This window comes from Oryctolagus cuniculus, chromosome 7, assembly GCF_051225735.1.
Source record: "Oryctolagus cuniculus isolate XC-2025 breed Fujian yellow rabbit chromosome 7, ASM5122573v1, whole genome shotgun sequence".
Taxonomy (NCBI): Eukaryota; Metazoa; Chordata; class Mammalia; order Lagomorpha; family Leporidae; genus Oryctolagus; species Oryctolagus cuniculus.
Window position 1 is genome coordinate 97,875,310 of NC_142873.1, and position 22,651 is coordinate 97,897,960.

Below are 22,651 nucleotides of genomic sequence, written 5' to 3' on the forward strand. Positions count from 1 at the left end.
TCTCTGTATTGCATTCACTGGATCTTTCTGAATGGAGTCATAAGTAGTTTTGAGTAAGTTATTCTATTGCGAACCTTCATAATTTCCATTTTGTACCCAGTAGGAAAATAGGTTTCTTCTGCATTCATGCTTTCTCACGTTATGACTTAAGAGAATTTAAATGTAGTTTGGTCATCTCCAGTGACTTTAACAATATACTTTTAGTTCAAACTTACTGTGTTTTTATTAATGTGCCCTATTTGGCTCCCAAGTCTAATTTCCTCAGTAAGCCTTATGAGAGTTTTTGCAGTTTGGCAATAACCAATTGTTAGAGATTTATTTCTTATAACTCCCTCTTTATGGACTATGCTGTAACAATATCAAATTTTATCCATTCTCCTCAAGAGACTATTCTTCTGTCAATTCCTTTTCACTACTATATCCTTATTGTCTTATTCCTAAAGAACTTCTGCTCATCCTGAGGATCCTTGCTGCTTCCTCTGTAAGGCCATCCTTTATGCTTATGGCAGAGTAATCATTCTGTATTAATTAAGGCAAAATTAATTCCTATAATAGATGTAATTCCCAAATTTCAATGATTCAACAACACAAAATTATTTCTCATTCACTAAATTCCAAAACGTTGGTAGGTACCTCTTCTCCAATAGTGCTTTCAGGACCCTGGCTTCTTTTATCTTATGACTGCTGCCATCTCTCGAATCCATCAAACTTTCCATGGAAGGGTAAAAACAGCAAGGATTGCCTGGCGAGAGTTTCGTGGGCTTGGCCTGCAAGTGGCACTCATCACTTCTGACACATTCCATTGACCAGAATTCAGGTGCTTGGCTCCTACTAACCATGAAGGCATCCAGAAAATAATGCTCTTCCATGGACCCAGGAAGAAGAAGTCATAGGCTTAATTAACACACAGAGGCTGCTGCCACGTATTCCTCTAGGAGTTTCTGACACTGTTTTTGCAAAATGTTTTTAATTTAGTTCTTAAACCATTCTGTTTTTTATTTTTATTTGTAGGTTTGCAAAGTTAGGTGAGATTGTTGAGACTAGTACTTGTTTATTCTATGGATTTTTTTTTTGTACTCTGTATTTATAACTCCCGTTATAGTACAGGCATAGCGTAATGCTGAATGAGTGGGTACATGTTCTTTGTGAACTAAAATACATTGTCATTACAGGTTCTAATCAAAGTCCACGCATGTGGTGTAAATCCAGTGGAGACATATATTCGCTCTGGCACTCACATTATAAAACCAGTCTTACCTTATACTCCAGGCTCAGATGTGGCTGGGGTCATAGAAGCTGTCGGAGATAATGTGTCTGCTTTCAAGGTATGGCATTTTTAGTTATTTCTGTTTTGGCTTAACTTTTTTTTTCTTAAAATATTTTAGCATGACTTTAAAATATGTCTGTATTTAAGGCTTTTAAAGGCCCCATTATATCTTTTCTGCCACTTGGGGGACTCCTCTAGTCAAAAAATAAATACTTTTTCTCCAGAGGCTTTATTTGTTTTGCATTGTTGGGAGTAAATGTGGATAATTTCTGCATCTTTGCATCTCCAGAGAATAAACTGTGATCCTTTTGATTTAATAGAGATAATGTTAGAAAAGAAAACAAACAAGAAAATATATTCATACTATATCCTTACTCTTGTTAATATACAGGCCAGTATGATTTTTAATTTCATTTATAAATTTAGCTTTACAGAATAAAGGGAAAGTTAATTATTTTAAAGAATAAGTAAAACGTGGAGAAAGGCAAGGTCACTATACAGTTTCAGAGCTCAGAGTCAGACCAAGGTCAATGAAAGTGTTATTATGATCAGTGCTTTTGTTATTTATGTGCCAAAAGACATAAAAACATAGATTGAATATTCTTACTATACTCATGTTCTAGCATCTTTCCTCACAATTTCTTGACCTACTCAACTTTGGCAGCACATTTACCAAAATTGGACTGAGACCAAGAAGATTAAGGTGCCCCTGTACAGGAAGACGGGCAAATTCATACAGCTTTCCCCTTCTTAGCCTGTGGCAATCTGCCTTCTGCCCCCATAGCTCCAGTGAAATGATTCTTGCTAATGTCACTAATGGCCTCTGTACTGCTGGAGTTAATGGGCCCTTTTATGTCATTATCTTTCTTGACTTCCCTGTGACATTTGACACTCTTAGCCACTTAACTTTTTCTTTAGAAAAAACTTTTTCTTCAGCTTTCGTGACATCATTTTTCTCCTGTTCTCCTTTCCACTTCTTCTCTGGGCAACTATTTATTAAGCCGCCTCTTCTCTGGGTGCTCCTTAAATCCTGGTGTTGCCTGGGGCTCCCAGACCCTAACTGGACCTGGGCTATCTGTGTTCTGTGCTTTTCCAGAATGGGCTCACTCACTCAGTTTCTATCATCACAGGTGGGATCTTTGAGAATTGTTTACCAAGCTCTGGACCTATGCTGTCCAAGATGGTAGCCACATGGAGGGTACTTGCTGCAGTGTGTTTTGCTCAGTTTGAGGTACCCACATCCCAAATCGGAATCCATGAGTTCAAGTGCCAGCTTTGCTGTCTATTCCAGATTCCTGCTGATGCACACTCTGGGAGAGAGCAGGTGATGACTCAAGTATTTTGGTTCCTGCAACCCACTTGGGAAATCTGGAAGGAGTTCTGAGCTCCTGGCTTCAGCCTGGCCCAGCCCTGGCTGTTGCCGGCATTTGGGGAGTGAACCCAATGGATGGAAGATCTTCCCTCTGTCTCTATGCCTTTAAAATAATTAATTTTTTAAAAAATACTGGCCACAATCTGTATTTAGCAATTTAAAATTCAAATGAAATAGAAACTTAAAATTCAGTTTGAGTTATGTTAGCAACATTACAAATGCCTCATAGCCCCATGCATATAGCAGCTACCCCATTGGACAGTTCAAGTAGAGAACATTGCTGTCATCATCGCTGTAGAAAGTCTGTTGAAGGACATTCAACTCACATGGTCACCTTCTAGGAACCTCGCACTGAGCGTGTCTGACACTGTGTTAATGTTTCCTCACTGAACTTTTATCCCTATCCCATGTGGCTGTCTTGCTGACTTCTGGGATTTGAGTCTTGTCTCCTCGTTCTCCCTCCGTCATCTCCCCAGTATTAGAACTGGTCTCTCTCCTCTCCACACCCACTGCTTACAGTGTAGTTCGGGTTATGATACCTACGCAAATGTACCCTTGACCTGGATTTCTGTTGTGTAGACATTGAACTTATCACCCGCCATCCATTGCTCTCAAATATCCCCTTACTCCAGAAAGAATCATTTTCTACAGTGTAATTCTGATTGTCCCCTACCTCCATCTTGATTCTTGTGTTAGTTCCTTATAGGCTTTAGGATATTATTAAAGTTTCTAGCTGTTATAAAATAAGGCTGTTTCGTGCTCTTCTCCATCTTTCCATTCTTATCTCCACCCTTTCCCTCTCAGAAGTTTATGCTGTAGTAATGAGCTGTTTGTCCGTCCCGGCCCGTCCCAGGCTCTCTCGTCTTTGTACTCTTTTTCATATTGATCCTTTTGCTTAGCATAATTAAATTGGAACTTATATGCATGAATCAAGGGGTTTAATACTCCAATTTTTTTGAAGATTTATTTATTATTTGAAAGAGTTACAGAGAGAGGTAGTATTGTGGGGCGCACAGATTAAAAACACAGTGAGATTTTTGAGGTCACATTAGGAGTCTATTAGCCAGCTGGCGACTGCCCTCTCAGAGCAAGTCTGGAGAAGACAGCCCCGAGTTGCAGTGGCGGCGGGGGGAGGGGGGGTCTTTTAAAGGCAGAAACTACATTTTGGTGGCCTTGACCATTATCAAAGCAAGCAAGCCGAAGTACAGAAGCCAGAAATATGCTGGTTATAGCCGGTGGAGCAGACTGATACCTGTAACTTGTTTCTCTCAAAGGAACAGTCTCTGCTCTGAAACAACCAAGCAAGATAACCTATAACCACTGGCTGTGTCCCATGGAAAAACCTTAAACTTAAGGCAACCCTGTCACAATAGAGACAGAGAGAGAGAGGTCTTCCATCTTCTAGTACACTCCTCACATGACTGCCAGAGCTGTAGCTGAGCTGAGCCGATAGCTGAGACGATCTGGAGTCAGGAGCCTCTTCCGGATCTTCCATGTGGGTGCAGGGGACCAAGGACCCAGACCATCCTCTGTTGCTGTCCCAGGTACATCAGCAGGGAGCTGGATAGGAAGTGGAGCAGCTGGGACTCGAACTAGTATCCATATGGGATGCCAGTGCTTCAGGATGAAGCTTTAACGCACTGTGCCTGTCCCCTAATACTCCAGTTTAAATTTCTTCCCATTTTATCTCTCAAAAATATTATATATAACAGTCCATTGAGACTAAATGCTGGTAATTTCTCAGCTCATATTCCTTTTTTTTTTTTTTAAGTTTATTTATTTTATCTGAAAGGCAGAGTCACACAGATAAAGAAGGAAAGGCAGAGAGAGTCTCCATCCGCTGGTCCACTCCCCAAATAGCTGCACCGATCCGAGGCCAGGAGCCAGGAGCTTCCTCCAGGTCCTCTACGTGGGTGCAGGGGCCCAAGGACTTGGGCCATCTTCCACCTCTTTTACAGGCCACAGCAGAGAGCTGGATCAGAAGTGGAGCAGCCAGGATAGGAACTGGCGCCCATATGAGATGCCAGCACTACAGGCGGCAGCTTTTTCCACTGAGCCACAGCATTGGCCCTGCATTCTTTTGCTAACCTTGTTTCTTTCACCCATTAGGACTCTTCCCAGTTCTGGTTCTCAAATTTTGTTTTGTCTTTCAATACCCAAGGCAAATATTTGCCTCTCAATGAAGCTATTCTTTCCTCAGTTTAGATGCTACTCCTTTCTTTTTCTTATACTTCTTGATGGTTCACCTTTTTGCCTTGCTTTATTATAATAGTTTCTGCCCTTTTTTTCTCTCTTCCTAGAGTATGGAATGCTTGAAATTAGGAACTGTTTCTTGCTATTAATATCCCACATGCAACGCAAAGTAATGTTTTCCATATAGTAATTCTTTTTTTTTTTTAAAGATTTATTTTATTTACTTGAAAGGCAGAGTTTACAGAGAAAGAGAGAGAGAGATCTTCCATCTGCTGCTTCACTCCCCAAATGGCCACAATAGCCCGGGCTGGGCCAGACTGAAGCCAGGAGCTTCTTGGGGTCTCCTACATGGGTGCAGGGGCCCAAGCATTTGGGCCATCCTCTGCTGCTTTCCCAGACACATCAGCAGGGAGCTGGATGGAAAGTGGAGCATCTGGGACTCGAACTGGCACCTATATGGGATGTGGGCATTGCAGGCTGAGGGTTAACCTGCTACAACACAGTGTAATTCTCAATAAATACTGGAGTTATATTTCAGCCAATTCAACCTGTTTTGTAAGCTACAAAAGACAGGATTAATCTTGATTGTATAGAGGGGGAACTATTAAGCATCAATACTTTTCTTTGACTCCTGGGTGCCTTTTGGGTTTTTTTCATCTCTATCCCACTGCATATTGCTGTAACTGTTTCAAATTTGTTTATTATAGTCTCTGCCATAATATATTACTATTCCGAGGAGTATTACAATTTTGATCAAGAAAGGAAGAGTTAGAGAAGGTGTTGGTAGAGGGCAGTCTGATCTCCCTTAACAGATTACATCGGATCTCTCCTGCCTGTGTACTGCAATATCTCACCCATAGTCATGCATCTGCTTGTCCATTGCATGGGCCCAGCAAACATTTATTGAGAGTTGATTGTGTTTCTGGTGCTGTGACAAGTGGAGAAACCTGCCCTGGCTCATCTTGCGCTCAATATGGTGATCTGAAAAAAATAAAAAATGAAAAGATAAGAAAAAGAAAAACTAAATATGGTTATCTGATTTCTTGTTTAGGGGGTCTGTGGATTGTTGCATCCACTCATCAGCTAAAATAGAGTATTACAAAAACCCCTGACAGTCACTCATGAATTTTATTGAAAATGAGAGGCAAATGAGAGACAAATGAGAGACAAGGCAACCGATCTGGACCTGCAACCGATCTGGACCGACATTCCTTACCAGAGTGCAGCCCCCAACAACAATTACACAGTTTTTTTTTTATAGTATTCTGTCCACTAGGGCTCACAATTTCAAAATGGGCCCCTGGTATGCAGTGAATAATAAAAAGAAAACCAGAATATGGTTGTAAGATAACAGTGAAGGACACATTTCGTTCAACCTAGTTCCTGGGAATTTGGGCCCACATAGTTTCACAAGATACACCCTTAGCCGTTAGCAAGCAAAGCTAATATGTACAGAAGCAGAATCAAAATGGAGTGAGTGTGGCTAAAAGCTAATTGCGGATGGAAATGCAGGGAGGAGCATATCCATGGAAGGGATTTAGAACATGTGCTTGTGTGTAGAAGCAGCTGCATTTTGTTTGCTTCTTCTCCCTAGTATGTTGGACAAAAAATAATGCTTTGTATTAATTGCCACTTACTGCCTGCCTAATCTCAGGAAATTACTGCACTCTTTGTACCTGAATTTCCTAATCTGAGTAGTAGGATTAACCTAAAGTGGAGGTAATAAAGGTGCCCACCTGCTAAGCTTGTGAAGATGGAATTAAATAATGCTCATGAGACACTTAATGTAGTGCCTGTCAGTAAAGATAAATTATCATCATTGTGCCATTTGGGGTGTTCTCCTTCCTTATATTTTATCTGCCATATTTCCTGTAATTTTTCTTATAATTGATTCTCTCATTAATAAAACATTTAAAAATATTCAGTATTTTAAAGTTATTTTATGAGACTTAAGGTATAGAAATAATATATACAAATACTCATTTCTGGGGCAAGTGTTTGATGTAGCAAATAAGGTAATATTCTACATCAGAATGCCTAGGTTCAAGTCCCAGCTCTGCTCTCAATTCCACCTACCCCCTAATGCAGTTCCGAGGAGGCAACAGTGATGGCTCCAGTAGCTGAGTCCCTACCACCCACGTGTTAGACACAGATTGAGGTCCCAGCTCCAGGCTTCAGCCTGGCTGTTGCAGCCATTTGGGGAGTGAACCAGCTAATGGTAGATCTTTCCCTTTCTCCCCTCCCCTCACCTTACTCTGTGTGTGTTTCAGATAAAATGTAAATATTCTTTTCATATTATTAATGCTTTTATCCACTTTGACATAATTGTTAAGTCCAACTTACGTCTCCCTCCAGAAAGGTGACCGAGTTTTCACCACTGCCACCCTCTCTGGGGGCTATGCGGAGTATGCCCTGGCAGCTGATCACACTGTTTACACACTGCCTGAAAAACTGGACTTCAAACAAGGAGCTGCCATCGGGATCCCCTATTTTACTGCTTATCGAGCTCTGTTGCACAGGTACTGCCTGCCTTCCTGCCTTACGTCCATCTGTCCATCCTTGTTGGTTACCAGTTACCAGTAAGCGTTTATGAAGTGAAAACTGCTAATTTGAGGGATTGTGCTAATCACTGGGGATACAGAGAAGAACAAACATTGACTCCAGAATACTCAGTTTAGGGAGGGAGGTAGACATAAGAGTAATGATATTTATATATAATGTGGAAAGTGGAGGTGTGCATTAGAGATTCACGGGGTCACAAGGTTATGCTGGTGGTGATACCAGGGAGGGCTTTCTGACAAGGTGTAAGACTTAGATTATTTTAATGGCATGATTCTGTAATAGTCATCCATTAGAATCATCTGGGCTGCAATGACTTAAAAGTGCAGATTGGGCCCTATCCCCGACCTGCTGGTCAGTTTCCATGACAGGGACCTGAGAATCTGTATTTTAATCAAATATGGTAAGTATTTGAAAAAAATCACTAGGAATTTGCTTAGGGAAATTTAGCTGGGAGAGGAGAGGATTTTGGGATTAGCATGGTCTGTAAGGGAAAACAGTATGAGATCTATGGAGAGCTGTAGTAATTAGGTTTTGTTGGATAGCAGTCTTCAAGCCAAAGTGACGATATGGTGAGGCCATAAAAATCTCTGAGTAGGGTTAGCTGTCATCCTCAGAGATAGAAGTTTCAGATGATAGAGCTCACACGTTGTGTACAGGATTGGGGGTAATGAAATGTGTTGTTCAGGAAAATGCCTTTGTGTATTTGTGTTTTGTGAAGGTAGCTTGTCTGCCTTGGGAAGGATGAATTTGAGGTCAGGAATAGGGTGACAGGCGAGTCCTTCAAGCATCTCCTCTGGATGAGGCCCATCCACATCCTAGAGGTGAATCTGCTTTAGCCAAAATCCGCCAATTTAAATGTTAATCTCATGCAAAACACCTTCATAGAAACATCCAGAGTAGTGTTTGAATAAATACCAGGGCATTTTGGCCCAGTCAAGTTGCTACATAAAATTCACCAGTCCAGTGCCCCTGTAGGAGGATAGAAGCATCAGGGTAGCGGGGATCCAGGAGTGAACCTGCCTGCTCCCCGCCCCACCCCCACCCCCACCCTGCTTCCTCAGGTTCCAAGTGTTTCATGAGTTGTTTATAAGATTTGTAGAAAAAAATTCACTGGGAAATATTTCACATCCCATTGTATAACACTAGTAATCCTATCCATTTATGTTAATAGTATGCTTTTCTAAATGTCAGGTCTTTTGGTAACTCAGTTTATTGTTCACACCCTCAGTTTAATTCACTGTTCTCAATCCCTTCATCTCCAAGCTAGAATGTTAGAGAAAATATCAGTGATTGCTCATTATTGCCGTTTGTCAGCTGTTGGCACACAGCCATGAGCCAGACTCTGGGTTGCCTACTGTGTTCTCAGACCCAGAGTGAACATAATGGCTCTGCAGTGTGGCCACCCCCATTGCTTTGGGAAGTAAGAGAGCCTCGCCAGAGTCAGTTCTGGGTCACACGGCAGCGGCTGGCTGTGTCATTAGCTCTGTCTTGGTGCATGTTGTTTTCAGTACATAATGGAAAAAATAGTTGGAGCTAGAAGTAAGATTATGTCATTTCAGCCAACAGATCCAGGCATTTCAGCAGGTGACATGGGGAATTTTGTGATGGAATTTATTGTACTTCCTCCTCTTTTAACATTGCTGATTCAGCATTGCTTTCTGAAGTGACTTAGAGGCTGGTGCAACCTGACAGTTCAAAGGCATGGAGAAGTGAAAATATGTCTTTCCAATGGCAAAAGTAGTCAGACTGCCACATTTACTTGGGCATTATTCTGGACCACAGAATGAAGACTGAACCATGTTGAACCTGCTTCAAAGCACTTTGTGTGGGAACGAAAGACTCCAGACCCACGAAGCTCAGTATTCTTGGTTAGCGTCTCTGTGAGGACTACACCTCTCAGAAGTAGCACCATATTGTGATGCCTGGCAAATGAACTGAAGGTTTTCTCTCATCTGTGGCTCTGAAGAATCATTGTTTGATCCCTTGGAGCTTGGAGAATATTTTGAGCTCCATATCAGGATGCATTTGCTCATTTAGTGTTACTGGACTAAGGATTAAAACATCCATAAATATGATGGATAAAGAAAATAGGGCCCAGTGCTGTGCATAGTTGGCTAAGCCTCTGTCTGTGGCGCCAGCATCACTTATGGCACTGGTTGGAGTCCCAGCTGCTCCACTTCTGATCCAGCTCTGCATTATGGCCTGAGAAAGTGGTGGAAGATGGCCCAAGTCTTTGAGCCCTTGCACCACCATGGGAGACCCGGAAGAAGCTCCTAGCTCCTAGCTTTGGAGCAGGCTAGCTCCAGCCATTCTGGGGAGTGAACCAGCAGATAGAAGCCCTTTCTCTCTTTCCATATCTCTGTCTGTTAACTCTGCCTCTGAAATAAATTTTGAAAAAAGGAAGGAAAAAGAAAGAAAACAAAATACCTGAGCCTAATTAGCTTCAAAATGAATAAATAAGGAGATGGAACCTTTGCTTTCTTTTTCAGTGCCCGAGTGAAGGCTGGAGAAAGTGTCCTGGTTCATGGGGCTAGTGGAGGAGTAAGTATCTTTTTTTTTTTTCTTGCTTGCTTATTTTTAAATGAGCTTGTATTTCTGAGTTTCACCTTATAATTCTTTAAGTCATCTTTAAAAGGCAAATTTATAAAAAGAGTCAAGGGTGCTTTTTTTTCCCCCTTTGTGTAGTGAATCTTTTTAAGAACATTCTTCAGAAGGTGATTCTTTGTCATTATTTAGCATTTCTTGGTTAATAAATGCAACAGACCATCCCATCAAAAGATATATGTATTGGTTTGTCTACCTCAGTTGGCTGTGGACCAAGATAATCTGCCTTGTTTTTGCCTTCAAGTGGTACATGTTACAAGAATATTTATTTAGAATTTTAAACAGTTCTAAAGGTTAATAGTAATTCCGTATTCCCTTAGATAAGGAAACTAAAGCTCATTAAAGCTTTACCTGTGTTGCTGTCGACAGCAGCACACTGCAAAGCTACACTGTGAATTCGTAGTCCTTTCTATCTCCCTTCGCCTGTTTGCCTGCTGCGCTTTGATGACATTCATGGAGTGCACAGTATACAGCTGTGTCCTTAACGCCACAACCCATGGCTTAAAATGCTAATGTCAGGGAGTGAGGGGAGGGCTCAGGCTTATAAAATGAGCCCTTTGCCGAAATCACCCAACGGCAGGCCTGTCAGAAACCTCTTCAAGAAACTGGCTGCCAATCTGCCTCTGAGGAGCTTAGAGGGAAAGTTACAGCTCTGAGGTTGGAATTTAACAAGAAATCCACATGACCTCTATGCTGCATATAGAGGCTTTAGAAATTTTGGAGACGAGATTTCACATTTTTAAAATAAAGGGCCTGGGGCTGGATGGGTCACCTGGAGGAAACTGGTTAACCCTTTTAGAGCACTGTGTATTCTGACGAGTAGATTGAAAGAAATGGACTATTAAATGGTACATTGTCCATTGAATAGTGAGTATTACCCTGAAAATGTGAATTTACCTCTGAAAGTGGCCAGGCAATACAGCCAATTCAGTCCAGCATCTCTCTCTCTGTTCCTTTGGATAGATGAATCACAAGATTTCACACCTGACTTCCTTTGGATCTCAAATAGATCAATTTTGAAGGGTTTCACACATCAGACTATTTGCTAAAGAAGATCAAGATTTGTTTTCTTGAGACTTGAGAACATATGACAAATACACTTTGTCCAAAACACCCATTGTTTAGCCTCACCAAAGAAAGTGTTTTTGGTTGAAACTTCATGTTAAATAACTGAAGATCTGTCAAATACATGCATTTATTTAAATTGCTCTGGCTTTCAGCTGACTAGCCTTGTTTTCTGTATAAAAGAGAAAGATTTCAGTAGGAAGGAAACAGTTGAAAGAAAATCCTTTTTTATTCCCCGTTACCTTCTTGTAAAAAGCCCAGTCACTTCAACATCATCTTTTTTTTTTTTTTTATAAAGGTAAAATCCACACTGTTCTCTGAGCTGGCTGCATTTGTTAAATCCGTGGTTGGCAGGGATAGGCTGGCGACCTGGTGTGTGGAGTGCTTCTGATCCTCCCTAGCCTATCAGAGGAAAACAGAGTGTTGGGTTTTGCCTTGCTTTCTGTTTGTGCTTTCTGTCCTCATTTAATTCAAATTCCTTTGGGATTATGTTGTATGTTTAAAGTGATGTGGAATTTACGAACAGAGCTATTATCTAGATATGTTGGTAGGGAGTGCCCTATTTTTGGTGTTAGCAAAATAAGTAGGAAAAAAATAGTTACCACATAATGTTACAAAATCTATTGAAAGAAGATTGCTGTTTTACATGTTGACAAGAGTAGAATAAATATTGCCTTTGAAAGAGCCATGGAGTGCCCCTTTGAGGCAATTAGAGCATAAGGGGATATGTTTATATTAAATCTTTAGTTTGAAATGTGCTTTTTATTAAATGTCTATTACTCTTTCTTAATTGGAGATTTAGGTAGCAAAAGTCAGGTGTGCTGACCCCATGGTGCACTGTGTTTCATCAAATTATGTCTCTCTCCTTTGTCAGACAGTGAGTTAGTTCTGTATTTACTTGTTTTGTTAAACAAATCCCTGCCTAACCCTATTGAGTTCAGGCTCATCACTCTGTGCCAACAATCTATAAGGTCCATTTTGAGCCTAGGAGTCTGTAACTCTGTTACAACCTTAATTAATCCCTATCATCATCTTACATTTTAATCTTTTCTGTCCTGCCCAAACCAATCCTTCCTCTAAATCAGTGGTTGTTAGTAGGGGGTGATGTTGCATCATACACCCTCTCCCCAAAGAGCATTTGGAAATGTCTGTAGAGACATTTTTACTTGTCACAGTTAGGGAAAGGGGTTCTGTCATCTGGTGGGTAGAAGCCAGCAACGCTGTCAAACATCCTTCAGTGTGCAGGCAGGTCCTCAACAGCAAAGAATTATCTGGCCCAAAGTGTCAGCAGTGCCCGGTTTGAGAAACTCAGCTCTAAACCTGTGTGGCAGTCATCTGTACCATTTGTTTAGCATGGAATCAGACTTGTATTTCCTAGGATGTTATTATTTGAATAATTGATTTTTTATGTCTGTTCCCAAATGGTGTTCATTTCTCTTTTGTACCAAGCACATTTATCTGGCTTTTTTAGTGATTTCTTCCAATCCCATGGCTTTAAATGCCATCTGTAAGATAAGGAGTCGCAAATTCATATCTTGTACTCCGAACTTCATTGACTCCGTGCCCATGTGTGACTGATTACTGAACATTGTCACTTTGGAAAGCACTATGGAGCTCAGCGGATTCACCATGTATTCTTAAGGCTTTCACACCTTTAGAAACCATCCAGTGAATCTACCCTGTTAACCTGACCAGAGATGTAAGGAGACAACTTAATTTTTCCTCTTTTCTTCACCTGCCACATTCAGCCCATGAAGAAGTCTCATCAGCTGACCTCAAAATCATATCTGAATCTCTTTTTAATCTTCCTAGGGCCACCACCTTACTCCAAGCCAGCTTTGTCTCCACCTAGACCGTTACACTTGCTACAAATTCGTTTTCCTGCTCACATTGGCCTCCTCCCCCAACTTACTTGTATCTCACCTGTAGTTAGTGTGACTTTTACCCCTGTCTAAGCCCTCCAGTAGTCCTCCAATGGTTGTGCATAGCTGTTAATATAATTCAAAGCCTTTATCTTTACCTTGGAGTCCTTACATGACTTGGCCTGTCTACTTCTCCGGTCTCATCTTCTCCTTGCATGTACTCTGTCCCTGAGCCACACTGACCCTCTTTCTGCCTTTCTGACACCCAAAGTACATTCCCCCTTCATCAGCTTAGCCATGGCCATTCCCTCTGCCTAAAGCAACCTCGCGTGGCTGCCCAGACACTCCTGTGACTTACTGTTCACTTCCTTCAGGCCCCATTTCTTCAGAGCATCCGGTTCTGATGACCTCAATAGCCCCTTTCTTTGTATTTTTGTAACCCAAGAGCTGTTTTTATTTTTTTCTTAGCACTTAGTATTTTCTGAGTTTATTTTATTCATTTATTTATTCATATGTTGATTATCTTTTCCCTCCTTACTATGTAAATTTCATCCATTAAGTACCGCATCTAACATATAGTAAATAGTAAGTATGCAGCAAATGGATGAATTAATTAATTTGCCCACATCCCCCCATCTCTGATGGAGGCCTTACATTTGTTATTGAATATCTTATTTCAGTATTTGTTATTTAGTATTTTCCTATGGTAGAGGGCTTATATATGTACTTCTATTTTAATTAAAGCTTAAAGTTAGTATTTTTTTTAAACTTTTTATCTTCTGCCTAAAGCAGGTAAGTATGCAAATGTTTCGATGTATTGGTTTAAAGTCTTAATTTCTACAGTCTGATTTGCTCTGGCTCCTATTTCTGCCTCTGTGTGTGAATAGTACAAGTTACTGGTACTGTGAAGCTTCAGCCTTCAGAGTAGAGACAATAACAGTACCTACTTCATAGCGTCATTGTGAGGATGAAATAAAAGCAGTGTGTAGGAACTGTTTAGAATGGTACCTGGAACGTTATATGGGCTTAATAAATGTTAACCATTTTTCATATTTCTTCATTTACAACCTTCTGGATAAGATAAGCCTTAGAAGAGTCTCTATGTTCATTACATATATGTGTACATATGTTTATTACATATATTTAATAAGTGTTTTCAGGAATTAAGAGAGTGTGTAACTATTGGATTATATTTTCATTTTCAGGTTGGATTAGCAGCATGCCAGATTGCTAGAGCTCATGGCTTAAAGGTTTTGGGCACAGCCAGTACTGAGGAGGGACAGAAGATTGTTTTGCAGAATGGAGCCCATGAAGTGTTTAATCACAAAGAAGTGAATTACATTGATAAAATTAAGGTAAAATTTTTATAATTTTACTGAAGTCAAGCTTGTTATTTGGAGACTTACATGATTTGTTATAAATTCTTTTACCAATCACTCTTTTGAGATTGTTTTTTTTCATCTATATGTGTTTTCACACTAGTGAGCTTCTTAAAGCTTTAATTACTTTACAAAACAGAGTTGTTTAATTTTTAAAATTCCACTACCATTTTTGTCTTATGCGTATTACATAAAATATTGCCTTTATAGAATCTTACAGCAATAAAATTCAGTACCCTGTATTACAAATCACATTTTAGGTAAAGTTGTAGCTTTGTGTTTACAACTGTGAGGTGTTAATATAATTTCTAATGATGTGAATTTTCTATGCTTGGTGTGTTATCCATGGACGACAAGCTGGATAAGATTTATTTGTTAACTGGATGCTGTGGAAGAGTAAACACTATTGTGTCCAAAGTGGTAGGGTAGAGTTTAGTTAGTTGTTGCCTATTACAGAATTCAAGCAGAGTGTGAAATTCCCTATTTGTTCTGTAGCAGGGATTTACCCAATACTGATTGCTTTGCCAAACCTCAAACCACTTCCTCCTATTAGCATTAGAATTTCCCAGGTATTGGGGCCAGCATGGTGGCATAGCAGGTAAAGCCATGGCCTGCAGTGCCTGCATCCCATATGGGTGCCCATTCAAGTCCTGGCTGCTCCACTTCCAGTCCAGTTCTCTGCTATGGCCTGGGAAAGCAGTAGAAGATGGCCCAAGTCCTTGGGCCCTGCACCCACATGGGAGACCCAGTGGAGGCTCCTGACTCCTCGCTTCGGATTGGCATGGCTCTGGCTGTTGAGGCCAACTGAGGAGTGAACCAGCAGGAAGAAGGCCTCTCTCTCTCTGTCTCTCCTACTCTCTCTGTGTAACTCTGATTTTCAAGTAAATAAATAAATCATAAAAAAAAAAAAAGAATTTCCCAGATATTGAATTCTTGGTAAACTAGCTCATTATAAACTGAGGGAAAATATGAGTCAGCATATATTACCACTGAGTGATCATGCCAAAAAACAGAGCAAAGGCACTCCTTTGTCATATGTCCGGGAAACCTGGGATTCAGTACTTACCTCTGATACCATTACCCAAGAATGTTTACAGCCGGCACCGTGGCTCAATAGGTTAATCCTCTTGTGGCGCCAGCACACCGGGTTCTAGTGCCAGTCAGGGTGCCGGGTTCTGTCCCGGTTGCCTCTCTACTAGTTCAGCTCTCTGCTGTGGCCCCAGAGTGCAGTGGAGGATGGCCCAAGTGCTTGGGCCCTGCATCCTCATGGAGACCAGGAGGAGGCACCTGGCTCCTGGTTTCGGATCAGTGCGGTGCGCCAGCCACAGCGCACTGGCCACAGCGTCCATTGGAGGATGAACCAACGGCAAAGGAAGACCTTTCTCTCTGTCTCTCACTGTCCACTCTGCCTGTCAAAAATAAAAAAAAAAGAATGTTTACAAAGATTAAAAAAATACCAAGTATTTTAAGAATATAGTTTTTGTTTGGCAATAATGCTCTTGTGGCTTCCATCTCTTCCACTGATTTCTTATGCTTAAGTATCTCTAATTCGCAAAAACTATCTCTTAGCCTTTTCTCTCAACCCTTTTCTCTCTCCTTTGTACCATCACCGGACTTCTTGAAAACATCATAAATACTTACTGCTTTTACTTCCTTAACTCTCATCACCTCCCATTGCAGTTTTTGTGCATCCCAACCACGTAAACTGCTTCACAGAGGTCACTGATAAGCCCCCTAACTGTCAGTCTATGGTCACGACTCTATCATCCTCTTATTTGATGTTTCAGGAGCATAGGACTGTGACCATATTGCCTCGAAACTCTTTCTCTTCTTTCCTCACTCTCTACCAGTCTTCTTCCTCTTCATAATACTATTTAACCATTAGTGCTTCCTAGAGTTTTTTGCCTCTGGTTCCTCATCTTCCCTGGCGCTAGACTTTCACCACAATCACCGTCATATTCCCATGGCTTTACTTATTACTGTGTGCTATTAGTTTCCAAAACAGACTCTGGCCAGAGTTCCATTCCTTCATGCCATCAGTCTGATAGACTTTCCTATTCATCAGGTCACTCTAGGGAGGAGCCTTAATTTCATTTTTTAAAAAGATTTATTGATTTGAAAGGTAGAGAGGCAAAGCAAGAGAGAGAGAGAAAAAAAAAAGTGACAGAGAGAGAGAGAGATCGATCTATTTTCCATTCACTGGTTCACTCCACAAATGGCCACAACAGTCAGCTCTCAGGCCAAAACCAGGAGCCAAAAAGAACATCTGGTCTCCCATGTGGGTAGCAGTTGAACCATCCTCCACTGCCTTCCCAGGCACATTAGCAAGGAGCTAGATTGGACATGGTATAGCTGGGACTTGAATTGGCACTCAGAGTGCTTAACCCATTGCACCATAACACTGGCTGCCTCATTTCATTTTTTATTCTAATCATTTAATAATTATCCCATCAAGCTGGTTACGTCATTCTATCAGTTTTATTTCTTTCTTTTTTTTCTTTTTTTTTTTTTTTTTTTTTTTTTTTGACAGGCAGAGTTAGACAGAGAGAGAGAGAGACAGAGAGAAAGGTCTTCCTTTTCCATTGTTTCACCCCCCAATGGCTGCTGTGGCTGGCGCATTGCCGCCAGCACGCTGCACCAATCCGAAGCCAGGAGCCAGGTGCTTCTCCTGGTCTCCCATGTGGTGCAGGGTCCCAGGACTTGGGCCATCCTCCATTGCACTCCTGGGCCCAGCAGAGAGCTGGACTGGGCCATTGGAGGGTGAACCAACGGCAAAAGGAAGACCTTTCTCTCTGTCTCTCTCTCTCACTATCCACTCTGCCTGTCAAAAAAAAAAAAAAAAAAAAGAGAGAGAGAGAGAGAGAACTGGACTGGAAGAGGAGCAACTGGAACAGAATCTGGCACCCCAACCGGGACTAGAACCCAGGGTGCCAGTGCCGCAGGCGGAGGATTAGCCTAGTGAGCCACGGCACCGGCCTATCAGTTTCATTTCTGACATGTTATTCAATAGCTTTTTCTTTATTATTCTCACCACTGTGACTAAGTGTAAACCTTAGGTTCTCTAGCTTTATTATCCCAAATTGAGCTAGTATCACTCACTTTTTATCTTTCCTGTAGACAAATTTCAAAGTTGTGTTTTCCCTTTTTCAAAAAAAAAACTCCAGAAATTACTAAAATGGAAATTAAGTGAGGAGAGGATTTTTTTTTGTCTCTCATTCCCTACTTTATTGTTAAAATACGTAGAAGTACATATAGCTTTCTTAAAGAGCCAGGTTTAGATGTTGGGAAATAACATCTGAGATCCCTAAAGAGAAGAACCAGTGTGTCAAGAAGATTATAAACCATGTAGAATAAAACTGAATACACACACACAAAAAATTCTACAACACCAAACAGTCAATACTTTTTCTTTTCTTTTTAATAAAAATGGGAGCCTTCTGGGGATTTTGGATTTTTGATTTGTTGTTTATTTCTCTGTGAAAGTTCATTTTGAAGATAGAAAATTTTCACCTAAGGAAAGAATATTCAGATTGAGTCTAGCACCTGAAAACCCCTGGCAAACTTTATTTCATTATGGCAGTTTATTTTATACAGATTTTTATCATTGTGGACTTTGTAGCTGGTACCTCAGAATTTACATCACATTATGTTAGATCATTTTAAAATTTGCATTGTTAGTCTTAAAAGTAGCATTTTGTATGTCATTTGAAATACGTTTCTGTAAAATATGATACTGTCATAGCTGTTTGACAGTTTTCATATGTTGCCTTACTCTGTACTCTTTTTTTATCATGTAGAAATCTGTTGGTGAGAAAGGAGTCAATGTGATTATTGAAATGTTAGCTAATGTGAATCTTAGTAATGATTTGAAACTTCTGTCGCGTGGAGGACGAGTAATAGTAAGTTTTTTCTTTTTGCCACTTAAAAGTTTTGCCACAGTTTATTGCTGTTTCTCAGTGTTCTTTAACTACAGACCTGCTATTTTTCCTAAGATTGTTGGAAGCAGAGGTCCTATTGAAATAACCCCACGGGACATCATGCCAAAGGAGTCTAGTATAATTGGAGTCAGTCTGTATTCCTCGACTAAGGTAAGAGAAGAAGTGATTTTAATTTTGGTAATGTAAACATTGAAACATTTTGCCTAGTCAGGCAGACCAGAAATTGAAGTAGATGTTGTAGGGGCCAGTGTTGTGGCACAATGAGCTAGTAAGCAGTGCCTCCACCACCAGTGTCCCATATTAGAGTGCCGGCTTGGGTCCTGGCTACTCCACTTCTGATCTGCTCCCTGTTGCTGAACCTGGGAAAGCATGGAAGATGGCCCGAGTGCTTAGCCCTTGCTGCCCATGCTGGAGATCCAGATGGAGGAGCTCCAGGCTCCAGCTTCAGCCTGGAGCAGTCCTGGCCATGGAGGCCATTTGGGGAGTGAACCAGCAGATGGAAGATTTTCTCTCTTTCTCTCTCTCTCTCTTATCCCTCCCCCTCCCCCCCGCCGTTACTGTGCCTTCTAAATATTCCAAATAAATAAATAAATAAATATTTTAAAAAGGTCCATGTTATAGCTAGTACTTGACAACAGGAGTGGGTGAATGATAGAGCAACAATACAATTTACTATCCATTTCCAAGTCAGAACACTTTTATAAAAGAAGAAATATTCTATTAGTTATACTTTTTTTTTTTTTTTTGTCAGGTAGAATTATAGACAGTGAGAGAGAGAGAGAGACAGAGAGAAAGGTCTTCCTTCCGTTGGTTCACCCCCTAAATGGCTGCTACGGCAGGAGCTGCGCCAATCCGAAGCCAAGAGCCAGGTGCTTCTCCTGGTCTCCCATGGGGTGCAGGGCCCAAGCACTTGGGCCATCCTCCACTGCCTTCCTGGGCCACAGCAGAGAGCTGGACTGGAAGAGGGGCAGCCAGGATTAGAACCTGGTGCCCATATGGGATGCCAGTGCTGCAGGCAGAGGATTAACCAAGTGAGCCACGGCGCCGCCAGCTCCCTATTAGTTATACTTTAAACATAATTACATCTAAACTAACACTGTCCAGGCAAATGGGACTCATGGCTACCCTACTGAGTACAGCATTTCCTGCAGTTCTAGACAAGTAGGAAAAAGCTACATGTTTCTAAGAGAAACTTTGTGGTTTAACTCTTAGATTCTGAAGTTTTTAATAGTTCTGAAAATTAAGTCATAATTTTTTTCCTACCTTAGGAGGAATTTCAGCAGTTTGCAGCAGCTCTGCAAGCCGGAATAGAAATTGGATGGTTGAAACCTGTAATAGGTTCTCAGTATCCACTGGACAAAGCAGCACAGGCTCACGAAAATATCATTCATAATACTGGGACTACTGGAAAAATGATTCTCCTCTTGTGATGATTTATTCTTCCATGAATTTCCTATGTAGTTAGCAGCTTTCTTTCCCCTACTTTTATTCACACTATCTTTTCTTTCGTTAACACTCATTTTATTCAGTGCATTTCTTATATGAGAAAGTGAATTTCTTGAACATGATATTTCTTTATTGAGCAGAGGCAGTGCAATAAAATTACTTTATAATTCACAATATTTTGTAATGCCATCTATCCTGAATTGAGGAATCATCATTGTAGGAGATAGCATGTTAGTAGTCATTTGGCATTGGAGTGTTCTCTAGAAATTTTTAACTGATCCTTGATTAATTCAAAATTTTTGACTAAAACATGCTAATTCAAGGTAAGACTGCTTGATTTTCCAGAATAACTAGATGTGATTTCAGGCCTCCTTATCTTTATAAAGGTTCTTTAGTTGCTGATTAGCCCATAATCGGCTCTGATGATTTTCTGGACTGAAAAAAAAAATCTTTTTTTCAAAATATTCTTACCTGGATCTCTAAGTCTCATCCAAGGACAGGGATATACAATGTCTGGACAAGTTGATTGGTTTTTCAACTGCTACCCCAAATATTGGAATATTCACTGTATTATTGGTTGGTTGCCAATGACTCACCTGTTCCTAAAGGATAGCATACTCATGCAGTACTAGGTATACAGTCCCCAACTAGACTCTTATTGTTTGATTACATTTTCAGAGTAGATTTAGAGTTATCTTTGCATGATGGGAATCATATGTTTTTATTTAATTAATAAGTTTACAACTTTGACACATTAAGAATGTGGCTGGTCCTGGTGCACAGTATGAACCCAGATTTACCTCTCTCTCTCTCATAGATAAAGCTCTCACTCTTCCATGATTTCTCTCACTAAATAAAAGCCTAAATGTTAAAAAAAAAAAAAAGAATGACCTTTTGTGTTTATAACATGGTAATTCCCAATAAATTCAATAGAAAATTAAAACTTTTGTTCACCTGTGTATAGAACTTATATCTCTTCTGCATAGTTCCTTATCATTACTTCCTAATATTTTTCTATGCTAAGAAACTAAACCAAATAAATGAATGATCTCTTAGAAATTTTGCCATCAATATTATATCCAACAATTTAAGGTTTGGTTGTTATTTTTTTTGTTTTCCTTTATATAAACCCATCCTCCTGTTTCATTAAATTCTAGGGTTGATTGACCTGACCTGCCTCATTGTGTTGAAAGACAAGTTCTGCTTTTAACGTGGAATGCTGCTTCAGTAGTGAGCAGAAAGCACTGTTAATTTCTATCATAGAAATTAGTCTTTTTGCTATTATCATTTTCCAAGTTGATTTGCTGTTTTTTAACATGTTAACTATCCCATAAAATGACATTTTTGGAAAGTATTTAGAAAAAAAGTGTTGAGGTAGGCCTTGTGGTGTGGTGGTTAAAGCAGCCGCTTAGGATGCCTGCGTCCCCTATTAGAGTACCTGGGATCAAGTCCTACTTCTGCCACCATTCTGGCCTCCCACTAATGCCTCTGGGAGGCAAGAGATTGTGGTCCGAGTTCTTCAGTTCCTGCCACCCACCTGGGAGCCTCAGATGGAGTTCCTAGCTCCTGGATTCAGCTGGGCACAGTCCCAACTGTTGCAGGCATTTGAGGAGTGAACCCAGTGAATGGAAGATCTGTGTGTGTGTGTGTGTGTGTGTGTGTGTGTCACTTTGCCTTTCAAATAAGTAATAAATAAATAAATAACATTTAAAAGTTGTATCCTCGTTCTATGGCTAGCATTTTAAGTGCATCTTAAATTGGAGGATCACTTCCCATCAAAAAAAGATAAAGGAATAATTATTCTGTAAGTCAGTAACATCTGTTTGCATCTTTGCCTTCTATGGAGTTTTAGCACTCTGTAATCCATTGTTGCAATTCAGTTTTCAAAGGTAAAACTATGCAAGAGTTATGCATGGACTACCATATTTGTAATTATGTAACACTGGGCATTTTTCATGCAGAAATATCCTTGTAATTCTAATTCTAATTTTTGTCCCAACTTTCAGCCACCCACATTTACTACTTGATAGATGGCAGTAGCCGTAGGGCTACTACACAGTCACTTGTGTCTGCCTGTGACCTAAAATGAAAAATAACCTGTAAATAAGCAAGCATTATTTCATGTTTTAGCCTTCTGAGTTTTTCTCCTATGTGCTTTCACCTGTGTGGCCTAGAATTGCTCCATATGGGCTCTGGGTAGAATATGGCTTTTCCCCACAAAAACCCATGTTGAGGTTAATTCCTAGTGAAGCAATATTGGGAGGTAAGCTTTCTCAGAAGGATTCATGTCTTTCTCATGGAACTGGATTTGTTCTCACAGGAATGCACTCGTGAGACTGGGTGTTTGGAAGCAGGTCAACTCCTGCCCCCTCTATTTCCATGTACTCCTTTGTGCCTGTACTTCTCTGCCATGCATGGAGAGCATGCAACACTCACCAGAAGCCGAGGGGATGCTGATTCCATGCTCCTGAACTTCCAGAACTGTGAACCCAAATAACCAACCTCAAGTATTCTTTATAGCAACAGAAAATGGGCTAAGACAACGTGTTAGAGATCAAGTTGATCGCCCACCCTCAACCCAAAAGGGTTAAACTACCAGAGGTCACATTTTTTCAGAAAAGTAAATATCGTTTTAACTGAGGCTTTTTTTTTAAGTAAGTTATTGATTAAAGCCACAAACTTGCTGTGCCTCTGGCCTCTGCAGGAGTTGAGCTGCCTGCTGTCCAGCTTCATTTTGCCTGGAATTCTTAGTTCCTGACCCTATGGATCATCCTTGCCTGGGTTGTCACTTATCTCCTGACTTGACAGTCTTTTATGAAGAAGATGTTCTGTTCATCCATTACTTCAAGAAATGTGTATTGAGTACTGAAAGTCTGAGAAGACACCCTGCTGGAATTTGAGGATACAAAGAGATGTAAGACATAGTCCACATCATCGAGTTTATAGTAGACAGAGGCAAGAGT

The 22,651-nt window shown here is 40.5% G+C and overlaps 1 protein-coding gene across 1 annotated transcript in view; it reads left to right on the top strand.

Moving 5' to 3' along the window:
* The window catches only part of CRYZ (crystallin zeta), a 26,500-nt gene extending 5,869 nt beyond the window's left edge, over nt 1–20,631 (top strand). Inside the window, exons 3-9 of the mRNA XM_002715917.6 lie at nt 1,173–1,325; nt 7,188–7,351; nt 9,884–9,935; nt 14,131–14,280; nt 18,102–18,203; nt 18,297–18,392; nt 19,511–20,631. Of these exons, the coding sequence (XP_002715963.1) occupies nt 1,173–1,325; nt 7,188–7,351; nt 9,884–9,935; nt 14,131–14,280; nt 18,102–18,203; nt 18,297–18,392; nt 19,511–19,672 (879 nt within the window). The 3' untranslated portion in view covers nt 19,673–20,631. The remainder of the gene's footprint in view (nt 1–1,172; nt 1,326–7,187; nt 7,352–9,883; nt 9,936–14,130; nt 14,281–18,101; nt 18,204–18,296; nt 18,393–19,510) is intronic.
* The last annotated feature ends 2,020 nt before the right edge of the window (nt 20,632–22,651 follow it).